Here is a 22,799-nt window from a genome sequence, read left to right as displayed (position 1 = left end):
TAGTCCAAAGGTGGAGAATGTTGGATTATTGGACTCCTTGCTTTGGGCTTCTATTATTATTCGGTTGGGCTACTTTTTAGCTGAGCCCATAAGAATGTGTGTTGGCCCAAATTAAGTTAGGCCCGTTTCTTTGTGAGGGCTGCTGGATGTGTGACACCTGGCAACTCCACGCGGATCAAGCCACACAGCCGTCGGATGTGAGGTGTGTTTGTTAAGTGAGAGAAGCCTTTTGGCTTCCCTTATTCGATTCAATCTCTCTCTCTTTCTTGCTCTCAGAAACTGTCGACTCTCTTCCTTCTCTCTAAGATTCCGGCGAATCCAGTCGGAGTCTCCTTCGAGCTTTCCGTTCCACCGATGATTCTCAGTTCCTAAGAGTTCTACCGGTGTAGATTGAGTGTTAGGCAACTTCTTCGGTTTCCTTCTCTTTCTAGGGTTTGGTCTTTTGTCTGTGACCAATCCCGAAATGCTTGGAGTGTGTGGTGAGGGTTCTTGTGTTCTTGGTTGTGTTCTGAAGCTGTTGGTGTGAGTCCGCGTGTAAGACGGCCGTGGTGTGCGTTGACCGGTGAGATCTAGGGTTCCACTGATCTCTGGTTTGAGTTCGTTCAACGGTGCTCTCCTTTGTGACTTGCTGTGAGGATTGAGGAGGTCTGAGGCCTAGTGCAGTCACTGCTGTGACCTGAGCCACTCGTGGCGATTCTCTAACTTAGTCCTTTCTTATGGTTTAGATCCTTCGGGATCATTTCTTGTGTGACTAATTCTTCTATTAAGTGTGCAGGTGCAATAAGAAGTGATGGAATCTCAAGACCAGAGGAGTACTTGAGATTAGGCTAGGGTTTTGATTGTAACTCTTGTACTTAGTGAGTAATCGTGATACCATTGTTGTATTGGCTTGTACTTCTGAGATTAGCCATCTCAGGCCCAATCAATAAAAGAGGTCCTGGTAATTAGTGAATCTTAAGCGGTCTGATCCCTACAGTGATATTAGAGCCCTGGTTCAGGGCTGGGCCTGTGTGGCTCGGGGTTTGGTGGTTGCGCTTGCAAGTTCTCCGATGTGACGAGCTCGACCAAGACCTGTGGTGACCTGGTGACCTGTAACATGGGGTAGACATGTGGTCTGTGGTCTGGTGGTCTTGGTTTGAGGGGAGGATTGAAAGAGAGCAAACCATATCCCACATCGGAGAATGAACAAGACTTGCAAGTGTATAAATGGGCTACCCCTACTCCATTAGTATGAGGCCTTTTGGGGAGTACCCCAAGAGCAAAACTGTGAGGGCTTTGCCCAAAGCGGACAATATCATAGTAATGTGGAGTTCGGGTGTGCGCCACCGAGACCCAACAAGCATCACTTGGCAACTTAAAGCTCAACTAAGTGCATCTACAGTGGTTCTTTTTCTGTCCGGACGATCCCTTGTCCGCGCCATCGTCTGTGGTCGTCTGTCTATTGCAGGTCAGTAGACAATCTCTCGGACGAGCGGCATGACAGAAAGTTCGCTTGCGGAAGAAGGGGCGCCCCACCGTCGTTCGTCTCCTTGTCCGCTCACTGCAAGAGCACGGACGACGAACGATAAAAAAAACAATTTTAACAAAATCAATTTTTAATAATTTCATTTATTATACATGTTAAGTTCTTAAAGTATTATCTTCCTTTCTTATGGTACAAATATCTTTGCACCCCCAATTCAACATATTGTTATTGATAAGTAATGAAGTTTTTTTTAATTAAATAATGTAGGAGTTTGTTTAAACTTAGTTGTGTTTAATACAATATATTTTGGTATTTTAGAATTTGAAAACAAAAAATAAAAACAATAATATTAAAAATTAAATGAAAGTTGAGTTTTAATTGATAGGGCGAACACTAGTCCGAACCATTGTGGACGCTCTAAGTTATCAATCACGTAGACACAACAAGCGTTCAATTGTTATTTTTATTGAAGTTGTCTGAAATCACTCTTACCCCTTGCTAAATTAATATAGATGAAGATCTAATGTTAAAAATTGAAGGACTAGTACAGATTGAAATTAGAGAAAATATTTTACTGCAAAATACTCCATCCATTCCATAGTAATGGAGGTAAAATTTTTGGCACGGAGATTAAGAAAAATTGTGTTAGGTGAGTTAAGTAAAGAGAGAATAAAGTGGAAAATGAAAAAGGTAGAGAGATGAAGATAGAAAAAAGTAAGAGAGAGTAAAGTATGTGTGGAAAAATGTGTTGACTTTTACTAAAAAGGGAAATGAATCTATTACTATGGAACGGACGGAAATGGAAAAATGCCCCTATTATTATGGAACGGAGGGAGTATTAGTTTAAGTAATAAAGAAAAGAAATTGTTCAAATGAGGTAAATAAGTAGACGAGAAAAAAGAAAGAAATAGTCGTAGTATATAAACATAGTTTTAAGTTAGATTAATGTACACTATACATATTATTGGAATGATTTTTTGTATAATTTTATTTTTAGTAAGTGTAACTATCTGACTATAAGAAATCAAGGTTCGGAAATCTTCTACCAACATTTTATTAAATAATAATCCGCCCTAGTTAACACTTTGTCATTTTTATATGCTCCACAAAATAGTTTTAAAAAAATTGAGCACATTTCTCTTGTACTTTTACTTCATTGTGCATATTTATATACAAACAAACTAACGAATATACTCTTAAGTAGTATTTTTTTCTCCGTTCATAAAAGACTCTAACTAACTTTATTAAACATATGTCATAGAAAATTGTATATCATTTAATGGAAAGTAGGGTAACCTTACCGTAAAAGAAGATAAGGAGATGATGAAAAATGAAGTTTTTTAGGATCGTTTTTTAGATCATATGTATGTGGTTTCCATAACGGACCTTCTGGACTTTATTCTATAATCGTAAGATATCCCATTTGTCTTGGAAATATATTAAGTTATTACCAAAGTGTTAATGTATTTTTTTTCTCAAAATCATTAAAAAAATAAGTGGCATGAAATGTATTATTAACATTAATTAAAAATTGTAGTATATATTTTAATGAATACAAAAGCAAAAAAGCCCAAATAATTATCTATGTAAGAACCCAACGTCCATACCCATTATAGCAGTGTAAATGTGTAATGGGCCGCCACATTTTACCGTTGAGATATAGACGTTCATATTTGTACAGATAGTAAAGATATTATCCACGTGTGAGGGCTTCCAAAATTATTTCGCTTCAAGGGTATAAAGGAGGAGTTGAGAGCAGAGTTCCTACTCTATTTTAGTCTTTAACTTTCTCACTCTCCATTTCTTCCTCTCCAGGGTTTCTACTACCACTCTCTCAGATTCGAATATGAGGTTTGAATTGTTTTTCATCAAACGTTTACCTCTTATCGTCGTCATGCTGATCGTTGTACTTCATATTCTTATTTGTTTTGTGATATTGGTTCGGTTTTTAGCTATTTTTTATCTATATATGTCCGTACCTGATGACGAGAAAATTGAATTCAATGTTGTTCGATTTATGAAAGTTAAGAGGCGATAATGTTTATGTCTGTTTTAATTGAACTTTTTAGTGTATACCTGTTGTTTTATGTAGGTTAGCTGTCAAATATTCATTTTCCTTTAATTAATGGAAATTAATGTTGGCATTTACTCTATAATGGATAGTGTATCCGTAATACTGCAGGTTACTGTTTTTTCTTTGCTGAGTATATACTATATGTTCTGTTTATTAAATGAGGAATGAAGGAACTAGAAAGTATGTCTAAAGGGTGTTTGTTTTCAGGAATAAGTTACATGTTGGTATGAGCACATGCATCACCTGTTAATGCAACTACATGCTACATAAAATTTTGTGAAACTAATTGGTCAAGTGATATTGATATTTGCATTTTACTAATTGGATTTTTCAAAATTTCATGTCTAATATGATAATTGCTTTCTTGGCATTCTTGTTGTGTTGGATTAAGCCACTAGCTAAAACATATTTTACCTTGTAGCTGTCACCCTGAAGTGAAATGGGCCGAAAGGGAGGACAAGATCTATCTCACAGTGCTTCTGGCAGATGCGAAAGACCCTAAGGTCAATGTTGACCTTGATGGTACATTTACATTTTCTGCCGCTGCTAGGACTGACAGTAACCTCTATGAACTCAAGTTGGAGCTACTTGATAAGAATGCAGAGGTGAGCTGCCAGAAGTCTCTTTTTTTACCTTATAAACCCAGCCAATGATAAGAATTTTTGTAGTTTAGTCCCTATCGAATGATCTTATCTGGCTATAGAGACAAAATCATCTTATGATTGTCCAGCCACCTGCAAATAATGAAGCTTCCCTTTTACTTGACTGAGTAATAGTTGCTAAATGTTCGCACTCTGTAGGAGTGCAAGATAAACATAGGTGTGCGCAACATTGTCTGTGTATTGGAGAAAGCTGAGAAGAAATGATGGACAAAGTTGTTGCGCGGAAATGCGAAGACACCTCACTACGTGAAAGTAGATTGGGATAAATGGGTAGATGAAGATGATGATGCTGGTATAATTTTTTAATTTATTATATTTGGCAATGAAATGCTAAGTTTCATTTACTCTACTACATGTAATTGATCTATCTCTATCATGCCCTTTGATCAGGTGCTACGTGAGACTTAGATTTAGGTGGAATGGATTTCTCGGTAAGTACAATTCTATTCTTGTATGATGATTTTCGGTCTGCATTTTTGTCCCTCTTAATATTTTTCCTCTTTGTCATCTCCTACAGAAGTTTGGTGATATGGGTGGCATGGGAAGCATGGGTGGAATGGGCGGCATGGATATGAGCGTCTTGGCTGGAATGGGTGGCATGGGCGGAATGGGTGGCTTCGGAGATGGTGCTATGGGAAATGGTTTCGAAGACAGTGACGATGAAGGTAATTGTTCTTAGTTTTTGTTTGCTTATAAAATCTGTTAATTGCTTAGCACTGCTAATGAAATTGAGTTTGTTACTCTTTTGTGGAATGATTTTCTTATTCGTTGTTTTTTCCCCTTCTGCATACCATTTAATTTGATTTTCTTAGTTGTGTATATACGCCAAAGCATGTAGACATTTTTGATATATTTAAGTTAAATGGTTGTATCTTAAGACACTACTTTTAAGAGACTCGTTGCATTGATGTTTGGAGTTAAGTGCTCCTTGGACATCCAATGATAGGTGGCCTCTGCTTGGATTGTTGGTTCTGTGGAGTGTAGGGGATGTATCCATCTCTCTTAAATCTTGCTTGTCCAAAATGTCCTTAGTTTCTTAAACTCTGATATTGTTAGACATAATCAACTAAATGCTGATATGGTGGACGAGAGTTGCAATCATGGATATATTTATAGGATTGGCATTTTCTTCCAATAGTCTTTGATGCATAGTTTGCTTTGGCTGTGCCACTTACTGAGCATCCTACTGTGTCAGATATAGGTTTTAGCACTTGGTTGTAGGGATGTCAATCTAGCCCGAAACTCACGGGTCGACCCGAATTACCCTGTAAAATCATAGGGTTAGGGCCAAAAAATCGCAACCCATATTCAGAAGTGGGCTACACGGGCTAACCCGTTCGGGTCGTCGGGTTATGTGGGCTGGCCCGGGTGGGTTGCGGGTTAGCCCACGGGTTGAGCATTTAATATACGAATATAATTAAAATTTTAGATTATATACTTATATGAAGTATATTTGTTAATATCAATATTAAATACAATATTGATATGAATAATATATGGTAATTATGTCTTCTCTCTCAAATTGAAAGTTAGGGTTATATGAAATGGATGATTTCTAGTTAATTGTAGTAAGATTCATGTGTGTTATTAATTAAATGATAAGTTTATCTATTTTATTTCAATTTTCAATTGCTATTATTTTATTTCTCTTGATCACTTTGATAATACTTTACTATTTGCGACAATATGATTTTTAATAATTGAGAATATCGGATTTGATAGAAAGTAACATATAAGATTACTATCAACCCGAATAGCCCGTGGGTTAGCTCGAAACCCGAAGATTTAGGGTTAGGGCCGAAAATTTATAGCCCGAAAAATTCACAGCCCGAATAAGCCGCACCCAAATAGCCCGACAACCCGAGTGGATTGGCCCGAACCCGAGCGAGTTGGCCCAATTGACATCCCTACTTGGTTGGTTCTCATGTATTTTAGCAATCGGAGCTCAATTTTTTTCCATTCATAACAAGTTACTCATTTTTCCACAGAGGTGAAGAAACCAGAGGGGGAGGTTGTTCATAAGGCAGAACCAGAATCATCGAAGGATAAAGCAAAGCCCTTGCCGAGCTCATGAATGAGAATGTGATACAGATTGCGTATGTTTTCTGCTTTGGTTTTCAACTTTTAACATTCTGCTTTGGTTTTCAACTTTTATATAATGATCTGTTGAGTAGGGGTGTTTTCTGTGAGTGATGGCTTCTTTGCCTGAATTTTTATAGTACTGAACCAATTTATTTTATTATACTCTCTGGGCATAGAAATATTTCCATCCAATATGTGTTGTATTCTTAAGCCAATTTAATGACTATATTACAAAATGGATGAGAAAAGCATATCATGGTTATATCATTTTATTTTAATGAATATGAAAAAAGCACATGAGCCTTTTTAAGTGCTTCTTAATAGCCAGGTGACTCTACTGTCTATATCCTCCCTCCAAAAATTATCAAAATAACTACCAATAATTTTTAATGAGTACATTAGCAGTTAAGACTTTTTTACTTGTTAAAAGATACTCCATTCGTTTCACTATAGTTGAGTCATTTTTCCATTTTGGGAAGTTTCTTCATAGTTGAGTCATTTTCATATATGGTAACTTTTATCTCTTTCTTACTTTACTCTTTCTTACTTTATTCTCTCTACTTTATTCACTTTATACTTTATTCTCTCTACCTTTTCCTCTCTCTTACTCCCTCTCCCTCCGTCCCATTAAATATGCAACATTTGAGAATCAGCACGAGTTTTTATGTAATGTTATTTTGGGAGTTAATGAAGAGAGAGTAAAGTAAGAGAGAAAGTAGAGATAGAGATGGTTCCATTTTAAGAAACGTTTCATTTTTAATGGATAAAAAAAAAAGAAAAACGTTTCATTTCTAATGAGACAGAGGCAATACTTTTTTATCTATTTATTTAACACACCCAACATCTCTTTCTTAGACTCCGTGCCCAAAAGTTTCGTCTCGACTATAGTGAAACGGAGGGAACAATATATTTTTGATAATTTTTGGAGGGAGGATATACACAGTAGAGTCACCTATTAAGAAGCACTTAAAAAGGCTAATGTGCTTTTTCCATAATACTATATTTTTATCAAATTCTGGTATATCAGCTTTAAAATATGACTATAAATTATCCAATTGTTAATTTGTTCCGATTTTACAATCAACTGAAATTTTACTTGAATAAATGAGTAATAATTTATAGGTGGATTTTAAAATTGGAATTTAAAATTAAAATTTGTCTAAAGTTTAGGAATTTATAGACAATTAATATCTTAAAGTGTCATTATTCTTCATACCCTATTTTATATTTCTATGTTTTATAATAACAAACATTTTGTCTAATGATGTTGAAATAAACATGATAATTAAATTGTTGAGTCTGAAACTTTATTAATTAAAATGGTTCAAGAAGCTTAATCGAATAACTCTCTTAATCTGCAACAAGATAAATTGGACAATACAGTTAATATGGATGAAGTAACCATGTTCAAATCAAGCCATATCTCAATAATATAAATATAAAAAGACAAAACACATTTAAGAGTTATTGTATTTGTACATTTTGTTTCATTAAATTCTTCTACAAAATTTTGTTTTATTAGGTCTTACTAATGCATTTTGTATAGCGCCCCAATTCCTAATGAATGAGTGACATTACCAAAATATACTATACAATATTCAAATTTCCTTTTATTCTATAAATAAAAATATTATAAAAAGTTGTAAAATCATTTTCCCATGGTATATGTATAACAAGATAATCATAAAGGTATAGTTAATCTAATAAGTTGGTCGAAAATAAGTACACCAACAAATCGGGTCACAACCCACAATTAAAAATAACGTTATCAAAAGACATATTCCGTCTGTTTCGCGGTAGTATAATCGCTTACAAAGGAAGTATTGCTATGCATCACAATTATCACAAGTTTAACTCAACTACCACAGAATAGAGGGAGTATCATTTTAGGGTCACAACCCCAAAAAATCAATTTAATCAACCATTTTATTTCAAAATACAATAAAAGTATTCAATTTTATTTTAAACTTTTTATATTTACCCAAAATTCCAAAATTGACTATTTGTGAAAATAATGGATTGGGAGATAGTAGGCCATATTGTCCGCTGCCTCGTCGCCGACTCCTTAACCTGAAAAATGTTAAGTAAATGAGTGTGAGTATGCAAGCACACTCAGGAATACACTGCAACTAGTTATAACATAACTTAGCTGATATCTATGTGGGATTAGCCTAGGTCCCTTGTAGGTTATCATCTCATATGACCCCTCGTGGGCTATTAGCTCATGTGATCCCTCGTATATCGGATACCTCATAGGCCACAAAAGTTTATACCAATGACTCTTAATACAAAAATGATTATAATTTACTAATCTCAATTCAATGCGGCTAATAATTTCACCTATAGAGAAAAAATAAACACACTTAAACATTATTTAATTCGCTAAAGTACATCCTCAGTTTAACAAACCTGTAAAACATTTAAAATAAAATTCATAAATATATGAACTTGAACAATAATTTATTTTAATAGAATACAATACGAAAGCAGAAAAAAGCCCAAAGAGATATCTATGGGCCGCCCATATTTTACCTTTGATAGATACTCGATTAACATTTATCGAGATTTAGAGGGTGATAAAAAGATCCACGTGTGAGGGCTTACAAAATTATTTCGATTCGAGGGTTTAATAAAAGGAGGAGACTTGGAAGCAGGGCATCTACTTCTCTTTACTTTCTCACTCTCCATTTCTTCCTCTCTAGGGTTTCTACTACCTCTCTCTCAGATTCGAATATGAGGTCTGAATTGTTCTTCGTTAAAAGTTTGTTTTCTTATCGTTTTGATGCTGATCGTTGTAATCGAATTGTGTAGCTTTTTTGTGTACTTCGCATTCTTATTTGTTTCTTTTTGTTTTTTTTTTGTTTTGTGATACTGCGTTCGATTTTTGAAAGACATGGTTGGTTGGATTTAGCTATTTTTTATCTATTTATTTGAGCGTTTGATTACGAGAAAATTGAATTTATTATCGTTCGATTTATGAAAGTTAAGAGGCGATAATGTCTAGGTCGGTTTTATTGAACTTTTTAGTTTTTCGTGATAATGTTTTACGCTCAATTACTGCCTCTAACCTGTTGCTTTATGTAGGTTAGCTAACAAAATTTTATTTTGTTTTATTTAGTGGCATTTACTCTATGTTGGATGTTGTATTATATTTGCCTGTACACGAGTGTATCTGTGATGCTGCAGGTTACTTTTTTTCTCTGCTGAGTTTGTAGTATATGTTCTGTCTAGGAAATGAGGCAACTAGAAAATATGTTGGAACGGGTGTTTGTTTTCAGGAATGAGTTACATGTTGGTGTTGCGCACTTGTTGATGGAACTACATGCTGCATATAATTTTGTGAAACTAATTGGTCAAATGGTATTGATAATTGCATTTTACTAACTGGATTTTTCAAAATTTTATGTCTAAGTATGATAATCGCTTTCTTAGTTTTTCGTGATAATGTTTTACGCTCAATTACTGCCTCTAACCTGTTGCTTTATGTAGGTTAGCTAACAAAATTTTATTTTGTTTTATTTAGTGGCATTTACTCTATGTGGGATGTTGTATTATATTTGCGCTGTACACCAGAAAATGATGGAACTACGTGCTGCATATAATTTTGTGAAACTTATTGGTCAAATGATATTGATAATTGCATTTTACTAACTGGATTTTTCAAAATTTCATGTCTAATATGATAATTGCTTTCTTGGTATTCTTGTTGTGTTGGATTGAGCCACTAGCTAAAACATATTCTACATTGTAGCCGTCACCCTGAAGTGAAGTGGGCCGAAAGGGAGGACAAGATCTATCTCACAGTGCTTCTGGCAGATGCGAAAGACCCTAAGGTCAATGTTGACCCTGATGGTACATTTACATTTTCTGCCGCTGCTGGGACTGACAGTAACCTCTATGAACTCAAGTTGGAGCTACTCGATAAGATCAATGTAGAGGTGAGTTGCCAGAAGTCTCTTTTTTACATTATGTGTATAAACACAGCCAATGATAAGAACTCTGTAGTTTAGTTGCCAGAAGTTGGAGCTACTTGATAGTCATCTGATGATTATCCAACCACTGTTATATACTGGAGCTTTCCTTTTTACTTGACTGATAATAGTTACCGAATGTTCGCACTCTGTAGGAGTGCAAGATAAACATAGGTGTGCGCAGCATTGTCTGTGTATTGGAGAAAGCTGAGAAGAAATGGTGGACAAAGTTGTTGCGTGGAAATGAGAAGACACCTCACTACGTGAAAGTAGATTGGGACAAATGGGTAGATGAAGATGATGATGCTGGTATAATTTTTTAATTTATTATATTTGGCAATGAAATGCGAAGTTTCATTTACTCTACTATATGTAATTGATCTATCTCTATCATGCCCTTTGATCAGGTGCGCCGTCAGACTTAGATTTAGGTGGAATGGATTTCTCGGTAAGTATATTTCTACTTCTTGTATGATGATTTATGGTCTGCATTTTTTTGTCCCTCTTAATATTTTTCCTCTTTGTCATCTCCTACAGAAATTTGGTGATATGGGTGGCATGGGAGGCATGGGAGGCATGGGTGGCATGGGTGGAATGGGCGGCATGGATATGAGCGCCTTGGCTGGAATGGGTGGCATGGGTGGAATGGGCGGCATGGATATGAGCGCCTTGGCTGGAATGGGTGGCATGGGCGGAATGGGTGGCATCGGAGATGATGCTATGGGAAATGACTTCGATGACAGTGACGATGAAGGTACTTGTTCTTTAGTTTTTGTTTGTCTACAAAGTTTGTTTGCTTATAAAATCTGTCGATCGCTTAGCCCTGCCAATGAATTTGAGTTCACTACTCTTGTGGAATGATATTCTTATTTTGTTATTTTCTTGGGTTTTAGACTTTTTCCCCCTTTTCAACACCATCTGTTTTGATTTTCTCAATTGTGTATACGTCAAAGCATGTGGAGTTGGCATTTTCTTCCAATAGTCTTTGATGCTCAGTTTTCTTTGGCTGTGTCATCAAAAGGCATCTTCTTACTGAGCTTCTTAATGTGTGAGATATAGGTTTTATAGCTCTTGGTTGGTTCTCATGTTTCTTAGCATTTGGTACTCAATTTTTTTTTTCCATTCATAACAAGTTACCCATATTTTGACAGAGGTGACAAAACCAGAGGGGGAGGCAGTTCCCAAGGCAGAAGCAGAATCATTGAAGGATAAAGCAGAACCCTTACCGAGCTCATGAATGAGGATGTGATACAGACTGCGTATGTTTTCCGCTTGGGTTTCCAACTTTTATTTAGTGAAACATTGCGTAGGTGTGCTTTCTGCGAGAGTAATGGCTTCTTTGCCTGAATTTTTATAGTACTGAACCAATTTTAATTTTAATTTTAATTTTATTTTATTGTACTCTGGGCAGAGAAATATTTCCATCCAATCTGTGTTGTATTTTTAAGCCTATGTTATGGTTCTCCCTTTTTATTTTATTACTAGTGAAGATTCAAGCCAAAAGTAGCAACAATTTGAACATTTTGTAACGGTGAGAATATGGTGTCTTCAAGGAAATTAATGTTTGATCAATGTTCCTTTTCATCAATAAAACATAACTGCAAAAGTCTATATTTGCTTTTGGACGAGGCTGTGATAGATTTATTTTTCAAAATGGAAAAGCCACAGTGGCCATCAAATGCCATTTATTTTGAAAGAGTACATTAGTAGTTACTCATCCGTTCCCGTTCTATTTTACCACTTTTTTCCGTCCCTCGTTAAGAGAGATATGGAAAAAATTTATTGAAGTATTGTTATTGGAGGATGAGACTCATCTCAATAGAAAAAAAAAGGTTCCCTAAATAATATTGGTCTATTTTTAAGGAACATTCCAAATTGGCAAATTGGTCTTTTTTAAGGGATTGCGAGAGGGACTATTTTTTTATTTCAAAAATAATTAAGCTTTAATATCAAACCTTTTTTTTGTTGATTTTAATTTTGCATAAATTAAAGTGTGTAACCAAAAAGTGTATATCACTTACTACTATGACATATTTAGATGTCCATGGGGCCACGAAAAAATGTTAGGCCTAACGACATCAATTCAACACCAAAAACAGACTGCATATTTAGAGTGATCGGAATTGAACGATCGATGTACATTGCGTGTGGAAGAATCAGAACAAGTACAATCAAGTAGCTGAAGATATTATCGCTGTAATTGCGAGGACATCTCCAATGTCTTCAAATAACCAAAGACTTGCTTACTTTCATGACTCGGGCACTCTTCAAAAGATTTAACGAGCAAGTGAATTCCAATATTTTATGTCGTTCCGAACTTTGTTTTGTTATATATATAAATAACAATATCTGAAAATAATTATTTTTTCAAACATTCGAAAGTAAATCTATGGTAATGTATTTTCTTACTTTAAAGTTGTGACGAGTTTTTATACGAAAATATTCAAAGTTAATCAAGCCCAGTAATGTAGAGTGAAGGCTAAGTCAAATAAATGGTCAAGTATTTCTAGAATTTTTAAAATCTTGGTATTTGCTTTAGTATAATTGGAAAGCGAAATTCTTAGTATTTGCATATAATATTATTGACCCACAAACTGAACTATTGTTAGTACTACTATTTTCATCCACTGTAAAATATCACAAGCATTGTTGGGTTGTCTCATAAAAAATAATTATCTAACAAAATGTTTAGTACATTTTCTATCTTTGTTCTTATTGGATTATTGATTCTTGTGGTGACTCCATCTCTAACTCGTCATTTAGATGAAAATACATCGTTCTTTGATTCTAATACAAATGAAAACAATGAAGATAATGAAATGTTATGAAGTATAGAGTCGCTCAAGAGTCATCACCATAGTCATGCTCCTTCTCCACAAAGCCATGGCGAACCAAGAAACCATCACCGCCATGCTCCTCCTCCCCAACACCACCACAATCCTCCTCCTCCCGAGCACCACCATTACTCTCCATCTAAGCCTCGCCACCATAATCCTCCTCCCCAACATCGCCGCCATGCACCTATTCCGAGCCCCACCACCATGCTCCTCCACCCCTACATTACAATCATGCTCCTCGTCCCAAGCATCGCCTCCTTGCTCCTCCTCCCCAACATCGCCACCATGCTCCACCTCCCAAGCACCAAAATCATGCTCCTCCTCCCCAACATCACCACCATACTCCTCCACATCACCATGCTCCTCCTCCCCAACATCACCACCATACTCCTCCACATCACCATGCTCCTCCTCCCCAACATCGACACCACGCTCCTCCTCCCAAACACGGCCACCACTCCTCCTCCCCAACATTACAATCATGCTCCTCCTCCGAAGCAAAATATTATATATATATATATATATATATATATATATATATATATATATCACATGATTGTGTTGTATGCAATACTAATTTTAAATGCAGAACAAGGTCATTATTGTTAGGATATCTTAGAGTTCATTATTAGTTTGTACTCATTTAGTTAATTTTATAAAATTCTGTGTTATGATTAATTCAGAGTGTCAAACATATGCAAAGAAAATGTTCATGAACTAAAAACAAACTAATGAACTATGTGCTATCTAACAATTACCTTTCTTTTTAAATTCTAAATTAACAAATAGTGCATAAATTTTTCAGTCAGTAGTAAATGCTACACAATGACTCACCTTTAATTTAAAAGATATTACTGCAAGTGTACGAGGCTATTGTAGTGTTGGGAAAGGTAAGAGTGTCATATCCACAGAGATTATTTGGCTTAACTTAATTACTGAAGTTAGGATCATTCACAATTTAGATGATTTAGAAGAGTTTTGTTTTACTAAATTCTAAGATGATAAAATGATTCAATAAAAACTAATGTAAGATATGGTGGAAGGTATAATTGTAGGATCCAATAACAAAGATATACTTTGAATTAATCAATTCATAACCTCTATTTTATATGTCTCTAGAATTGTTAGACGATCACTATAGTAAACTAGCCATTTCCGAGTGCACCTAACCTATGGATTAAACTCTAACACGAAGTCCCCTTTAAATGCTTCAAGTCTAACACCCAATAGTTCCTAAGATCAAAACCCTCACATAAGATGTCACTTCTTTCTAATGTGATTAATCTAGATGTTGATTATCCTTTAATTCAAGCTAAGCTACTATTTTCCGAATATTATAGCAAAGCCAACTACAAACACTGACTCAAATTAATGTAAATAAGCACAAGGATATTCAAACTATTTACTAGAGCTAGGTATTATCATCACAATCCTAAAAATATAATTAGCTACTCATATTCATAATAAAATCAATCTCAATATTCAAAGACATCATTTCAAGAATTAAGCAAACTAGAAAATGAACTCTCGGACTATCTGGAGAACCTATTTGCTCTTTATAGTCAAGTTGGAAAATACTTTGATAGTCTATTCGGAGTATAATATTTTCTTTTACTATTTCAGATTACAAATTGAACCAAAAGGCCCATGATTCAATTCTTAATGAGAATAATATACTTTTTTGTAATTTGCTAATCCAACTTTCTTTTCTTCTAAATTTTATTAGTTTACTTATATTATTTTATTTCTTACTGAAAATCAATTTTTTAAACTATTTATGTCTTTGTAATTTATCCTAAAATACTTAATTTGTGTGATCCATATTGCATCTTATTCTGTGCATATCAAAATAAATATTTAAAATACTTTATGAGAGTAATTATTTTTTAGAAAATTCGAATGTAAATCAATAGTAATTAATGTTTTCTTACTTAAGTTGTGAAGATTTTTTGTACGAAAAAGTTAGAAAATGTACAATAAAGACTAGCTAAGTCAAATAAATGGTCAAGCATTTTCTATAATTTTTTAAAATCTTGGTATTTGCTTCATATAAATGGAAAGCAAAATTCTTATGATATGCATTTAATATTATTGACCCACAAACTGGAATATTATTAGTACTATTCTCATCCACTATAAAATATCATAAGCATTTTTCTATTTTCTCATAAAAAATATCTATGAAACAAAATGTCTCATACATTTTCTAGTCTTAGTTCTTCTTGAGTTCTTGATTCTTGTGATGACTCCATCTCTACCCCGTGATTTAGACAAAAGTACATCAATTTTAGATTCAAATACAAATGAAAACAATGAAGATAATGAGATGTTATCGAATATAGAGTCGTTCAAGAGCTACCACCATAGCCACTGCCGTGGTTGTCATGCTCCTTCTCCTCAAAGCCATGGTGAACCAAGAAATCATCGTCGCTATGCTCTTCCTCCCCAGGACCACCACCATGCTCCTCCTCCTCTACATTGCCACCATGCTCCTTCTCCAAAGCACCACCGCCGTCATGCTCCTCCCCCAAGCACCACCATCATGCTCCTCCTCGGTCCTCCCCATCATCACCACCATGCTCCGCCTCCCCGGCATCGTGGGTCAAGCTCCTCCACCGAAACGCTCTTAAAATGTATCCGTAATTGAAGAAAAGAAATTACTACTCATATTTTATTGTGATAATTTCTAATGTACTTCATCGTCCCATTATAAGTGAGACGTATTCGTTTTTAGGTCGTGCAAAAAACAACACTCTATCTCTCTCTTACTTTATTCTCTCTTCTACTTTGTTCCCATATTTTATTCTCTCTTCATTTAACTAAACACCACTACCTAAAAACTTGTGCCCAAAAAGAAATATTTCACATATAATGGGACGGAAAGAGTAGTATATATTTTCTTTTTACTCCATCTCATAAGAGTATGCATTTTCTAATTTTTAAAAAAAATCTTCTTTTCTTTTTAGTGAAGTGAAACTCATTCTCCACTAACAATATTGTAATTATTTTTTCTTTCTACCCCAATTTACTTTACCAATTATGTATTAAAATCCGGCCCGTTTATACTCTTATAGAATGGATGAAGCATTACTCAAGCAAAGAGAACAGAATGTAGTTTATACTCTTATAGAATGGATGAAGCATTACTCAAGCAAAGAGAACAGAATGTAGTTCGTTACATTCTTTTCTTATTCCATTCCATCGTATCAAGAGGGATCTAAATTCATCCAAAGAGAAACTCAAATACAAACGCACAAATGCAAGAAAATAAGGTATCAAAACAAAGGCTGCTAGGCATTTAATTAAAAACTGGGAAACACTCCACATTTAATCCATATTTTCAACGCCAACACCTCCTCCAGTCCCACCAATTACTTGGGATGACATTGGAAGAGATGTAAATTTGGAATATATTTATTGTATTCAACAATAATATACAGACAATCAATCATGAAGAAGGAAAAATCTGTAGAATACAACAGTTTCTTATCTGGTGATGACAAAATTACTCATGAACTAATGCACAATGCTGAGGTTTTATAGGTCATGCGAACCTGTGATCCGATTTTCATGTGCGAGAGCACCCGACTCATTCAAAGGAAAAAAAAAAAAAGAAAAAAAAAGAACCCGCCTGGATGTAATATACTATACAGCTCCTCTATCTCCCCCTCTACATGAAGTAGCTAAATGAAGCCTTTTTCCTCGATCCACCTTCCCGTATAGTTCGTTCCACTGTTGAAGCTCGTTCATGTTTCGTGATTCTGATGCAACACTTGCACATACCTACATTTCCATCCAATACACCAATGTTATTATTCATTATCATTTCAAGGGAATGAAAAGTAAATCATACAATCTGCATCTAGGAGCATTTACACTAAACAAAATTACCTACTCGAAGGCAATAAAACAAGATTATGTATCTTTCCATACTTCCAAATTTTGAAAAATAAGTTACAGTAAGACAACTGCATTCAAGATGTGATGTGAAAGAAAGAAAATGAAAGCCATGAATACTTCGAAGTTTGAAAATCTCAATGAATTGAAACCTTTTTGTGTTTTATGCAGTTTAATCATTAGATAAAGAGTACAAATAAAAAGGGAACCAAAAAACAATATGCGGAAGAGATACTCGAGGCAAGTACAAATGGAAGAAAATTCAAGTTTAAGACAACCAACGCATCTGCAAGTTAAGGAGTTCGTGAACAAGCTTTTGTAGCTTATATTTTGGGAAAAAAAGTTATTCGGGAACGTTCAACATCAGAGCATAGATATGGTATTTATTTCATCGTTTTGTATTGTATATGTACCTGTTCATGTGCGTGTTTGAAGTCATCCATACTCAAGCACCGAATGTCTGAACTGCTATGCAATGAAGGCATTGGTCTGTTCTCTGCTAGTGCCAAAGCTTTATCCTACAATATTGAACAGTACTTCTATTGTAAGTGACAACCAATATGACATACAATGCTAGCCATCAAAACAACAAACAGTTCAGAAGCAACAAAGCGATTCTTTATATCTAACGCATAGAAAATACAGAAAGTGGGAAGAAAGTTCTAATAAAGCCAATATACCTTCTTCTCCTTCTCCAAAATCTGTCTTATCGGTAATGTGCAGCTGCCACACAAAGATTCTAAGAAACAGACACATTTCCCCAATGAATGAAGTCAGAAAAAGAATTTTGACAAGATTACAAGCCAAAACCGAAAAATATTTCGGACTTAAGAGGAAACACAAACAAACCTTTAGATCACTTCCTGAATACCCCTCGGTCATTTTCGCAACTGCTTCAAGATCCACATCAGGAGCTAGCTCTTCTGTGGCTAATATCACCTTTAAGATTTTTCCCTATTTTGAGCATCGGGCAGACTGACCATCAACCTGCTCAAATTATAAATAGATCAAAAGAACTGACAGAAGTGTTTTCTTGTTTAGATAATTGAAATATTGTTTGTATCACCTCCTGGGAAGCCTCCTGATTACTGCCTCATCTAGATCAAAAGGCCTGTTTGTTGCAGCAAGTACAACACCTCGTTCCTTATCCTTTGTACGCAAGCCGTCCCAGTTAACCATAAATTCATTTTTCATTTTACGCATCGCTTCATGTTCTCCTCGGGTTTCCCGTTCCTAACATACTGTCAACCTTGGCGACATATATGAGAATATTTATCAAGAAGACCATAATTAAATGATATCACAACAACAATAAATAAAAGAGATTTGACGACCTCATCAACAAAATAACACTGGGCGATATTTTGCTGGCCAAAGGAAGACTGCTTTCACGTATTTCTCCCTTCACCAAACCACTGAGTGCAAAAGTAATTACTATTAACACAATAGGAAAAATAAAAGGAGAATGACTAAGAATCATTCAAGGACTAGCAAAACCTACCTTTGAGGTAGATGCTAGACATGGATATATTGATGAAGTTTAGCACCAGCTTCCGTTGCAACAGCTTTTGCAAGCATTGTTTTACCTGTACCAGGAGGCCCAAGAGCAATATTCCCTTACAAGGCTGTCAGCGACATAGTTGTACAAATACATAACTATTTTATGACAAATGAAAAGAAGAAGGCTCATTTCTTCTATGCTTTAGCACAAAACACATTTACTTTTCTAAGTTGTCCTTTGTTGAACAGTTCTGGCCTTTGCAGAGGTAGCATCACTAATTCCTTCAATGTTTCCTTCACATTTCCAAGCTCCAATGTGGTCAAAACTGACTCCAATATCACCAGGTGGAATGACCTCAGCAAGAATCCTTTTCTCGAATTCATTCTCAGTAGCCACATCCTGAAACACAAAAGTTATTTTCATGTACCAATACTACCATGTTAGCGAAACAGTTCAATTTACAGCAAACATAAAGAGAAACTCCAAACTTTACCTTGAGAGATTTTTCAAACTTGTTCTCATCTCGGATGGCTTTTAGAATGTCGAGCCCATATTTGATACTGCAATATAGTGAAGAAATAGTACTTGTGATGACTCTAATCCCAAACCAATCCTATTCTCGGCTCCTTACAGTGGCAACAGGAATAGTAGAACATATTTTACCTTGCACTTGAAATAACTATTTTTTTATCAATGAATGTTGGTAGAATGTTGTTCATGAAATAATGAGCATAACCCCACCAAAGCTCTTTCACATCTATCACCATTAAACAAGAATCAAGGATTTTCCAATTGAAATGACACTTTATTTAGAGATTTGAAGTGAAGTTATAACTGACCTTCACTGGACAAAGCTTGATCTTTAATGCATAATGTTTCCAAATCAGGGCAAACAAACTACTCCGACTTAGAACCTGAAATTTTATTAGAAGGGAGAACAAAATACTTAAGCCAAGAAAGAATACAAAAGTTTGTTCAAGTATCAATATTGCAGCCAAAGTCCAAAGACATACATATGAAGGGTAAGGAACCAGAAGACTAACCGAGCGATAAGGGCAATATTTTGACTGTGATTTATGTCGTCTGGCATCACGATCTAGCTTTGTTTCCAGTCCTTCTGCATTGCTTCATCCTGTCATATTTGAACAGCATAGCACTTTCTCTTGAAATAACAAGCAGCATCATATGGAAGCCAACAATCATGATTACCTGGGAATCTGTATTGTCACTTTGTTTGGGAAAAGACGACTGAGCTGCTTCATACTTTTGGGGCCTCTTGGTTTTTGTCTTGCAATTTACACTTATCCTATCAAAAAATAAAATGCTGTCTTACGAAGAGAAGTTGTATATGCCCCAATGTCGTCATTTTCATGACCATGTCAACCAACTGCATAACTTGCAAGTATGCTGAAGTTACCTTCATACTAAGGCCTTATTTTACTCTTGCAATCTATTATAATGATCATCTCAAAAATAAAATGTGTTTTGTGAAAGAAGTTTCAACACATCAATGGAATGCGAAACATCAAAAACTGTTCTCCATTGAACAAATCATGCAACAAAATATTAACACAGAATAAGGACAAAGTTCATTTAACCTACCCTACAGAAGCAGTCCAAGAGTGCTGTTTGGTTGATAATTTTGTTACAAGAAATCCAACCAGGTTGAGGGCTAAATTAAAAATGTGAATTACAGCAGTCATTAAATTATATAAACAAAAGTATCTGGTGCATGTGTTTTATGTAAAATATTAAATTAAAGATTATCACAACTTTGTCCTTTGGGTGTCCATCTGAGTATGTGAAGCTATCAACAACATTTTCTGGCAAAGCTTCGAGCTTCATTTTAAAGAGCTGTATAGGCCTCAGATTCCCTAATCATGATTTCTCGATGTCTTTGACAAACATAATTAAAGAGCCCCCTTCTACTTTCCTTGGAAGCAACCTAAAAATTATGATAATGTACAATATTATTGACAACCACAGTTATGCAACATAAAAGAATGCATTCTAGTGCTAAATACTTCAAATTTTGCATAGCAACAAAGTTTACCTCAAAGAGCTCAGTAATGGCAAACTCATCAATGTCATCACCATTAGGGATTTCAAGACTTAGGGAGACAGCTGCACATGAAGAAAAATAATCACAATTACAACTCACATTCAAGGTACGGAAGATAAATAAGACATGATAACAGAAACCAGTTGAGCAAGTATTACCAGAACAAAAGAAACCATGACCTTCTTCCACAGAGTCCCCGAGATCATTACCTTCGGGAACTGGTCTATTCGAATCTAACCCCAATTTTAGAATAGCCTTCCTTCAAATGTAAGAACCACCCTACCCTGGAACCATAGTTGGACCTCCTGCACAAAACTATGCTGTCTCACTACAAATGATGATAAACACAAGTCACAACACATTATACTATCATGCCAAACAATTGGTACAGATCTCAACCCCATTCTCATAATTAGTCTCATAATTTTGCAGATATATTCAAACATGAGGTGACATCAGAAGGGATATTTGCCATTAATAATTTGTGTTAAATTGTGCAATTTCATGCCAACCAACATCCAATAAAATGACAGGACACTTCAGAGTACATGAGAAGAAACATTAATCAGAGATATACATCATCGGCAAATTTGAACAGATTTCCATACTTTACCTAATTGAATTTGACTGGGAAGAAACAATGCCAACAAACTTTACTCTATCACCTGTCAAAGTCCACTTTACCACTTAACATAAGAATCCAAAACCTAAATTTGAAAAAGCTTTAGCAGTACCTTTTCTGAAAGTGTAGTCTTTGACGTGGCAGTAGATGCTTCCACTTAGGCTGCCAGAAGAGGCTATAGCAGAACCCCGTATATTAGCATCCACATGACGCTGGTTTCTTAAAGTGTACACAGCAGTAGTTTGCTTACCAAACACATAGCTCTCTCAGGCTTGAACTTTCTTTTAGGGAATCAACTTCCTTAGTTATTGGCCCCTAAACAAATTTTAGTTCAAAATGAAGAAAAATTTCATTGCAAAAAAAGACACTTTTCTTTCCTAAAATATTTATAGTGGAAACTTACACCGTATAATGCAATTTGTTCAACTATAAGGAGCCTCACGCCAAAAAATTTAGCTAGCGCCTTAGTCAAGTCATCCTGTAATATTTCCGAACCTGTGAAGAAAATACATAATGTGATGGTCAAGATACAAAAACAAGGAAGAAACATACTCAAAGCAAGGAGATATATTACCTTCTGGACCTGACAGCAAGATTCTTGGGCTTACTGTCGGGAGCTCTAAAGAAAGCTTTCCCAAATTGCTACACTTCAAATGTACGTATGCCGAAGCAATGAGCACATTCTTAGTGGTCTCGCTGTCGAGGAAAACAAGCACTGAAGTAAGCATCCGACATAGTAAATGGATAATCAACCCTAGTTATTTAAAATGGCTGCAAGTCTATCAGTGGTAAAAGTATCGTAGTACATAATAACCAAGATCTCTGCAGTTTATTGACATATTGACGTATACCTTAGATAATAAGGAAATTTCTCAAACGAAACATCCAGATCTTCCACATCTATTAATCCTTGCTGTATGCACTCTTTGATTTTTTCTCTTTTTGATGACTGTGGAATGGCAGGCCGAGGACACTTCAACAGATCTCTGCCTCTGCTATGCATATCACGAATTCTTGATAGTCCTGTCTTAAAGTCAGAAGCTGATGGACCTGCTAAAAAATGTAAAACGGGTCCTAAGTCATTGTTTTCGCCTACAATCTTCCCATTTTGAGCATCATTGTTCAAGTTATCATTGGCAATTTCAGAAGATGGAGCACCAGCACTCTGAATAACTGCTCCAGAAACATCGTCATTACAGGCAGGGGCACCTTTCATTTCAGTGTCAATAATACAATTGTCTGACACTTCGCAAGCAGAAGGCACTGATGGTATTTCAGACCCTTGTTGCACATCCTCACCATTCCGAGAAGATGGTGGAATGAGAGACAATTCATTAGTGAGATGCGAGAGTGAGGCCAGAGTTGACGCAACAGAAACTGTAGAAGTTTCACCTGATGTAGCTTCAATATGTAATCCACTAGTAGATCCACCATGAGCTTCTAATATGCTTACCGAAGGTGCACGGTATTGTCAATTCACCAGTGTTGTCAAGAAGTTGGAAAATCTAGTAATATGTGAAGGAAATAAACAGGTACAGTAGTTGCTATATTCTACCAACCAGAATGAACAATATGGCGAAAAAACTACAATTGCAACACCACAGAAATAGAACAAAATTATGTTGT

At 35.5% G+C, this 22,799-nt stretch overlaps 1 protein-coding gene and 2 pseudogenes across 1 annotated transcript; 2 read left to right on the top strand and 1 right to left on the bottom strand.

The window, feature by feature from the left end:
• Positions 1-3,225: 3,225 nt before the first annotated feature.
• Positions 3,226-6,475, top strand: LOC125204657 (annotated as a pseudogene).
• A 2,397-nt stretch (positions 6,476-8,872) lies between these two features.
• LOC125207362 (uncharacterized protein Os08g0359500-like) lies at positions 8,873-11,706 on the top strand. The gene is made up of 6 exons (XM_048106664.1): positions 8,873-9,021; positions 10,035-10,221; positions 10,410-10,563; positions 10,662-10,702; positions 10,792-11,008; positions 11,406-11,706. Exons 1-6 carry the CDS (start codon positions 9,017-9,019, stop codon positions 11,489-11,491), a joined length of 690 nt encoding a protein of 229 aa, XP_047962621.1. The 5' UTR covers positions 8,873-9,016; the 3' UTR covers positions 11,492-11,706.
• Positions 11,707-16,688: 4,982 nt separating this feature from the next.
• LOC125206328 lies at positions 16,689-22,625 on the bottom strand (annotated as a pseudogene).
• Between the last annotated feature and the right edge of the window lie 174 nt (positions 22,626-22,799).

The sequence above is a fragment of the Salvia hispanica genome, chromosome 2 (assembly GCF_023119035.1).
Source record: "Salvia hispanica cultivar TCC Black 2014 chromosome 2, UniMelb_Shisp_WGS_1.0, whole genome shotgun sequence".
NCBI classification, from domain to species: domain Eukaryota; kingdom Viridiplantae; phylum Streptophyta; class Magnoliopsida; order Lamiales; family Lamiaceae; genus Salvia; species Salvia hispanica.
The sequence above is the reverse complement of the archived record's forward strand: the minus strand, read 5'-3'. Positions and strand labels throughout refer to the sequence as shown.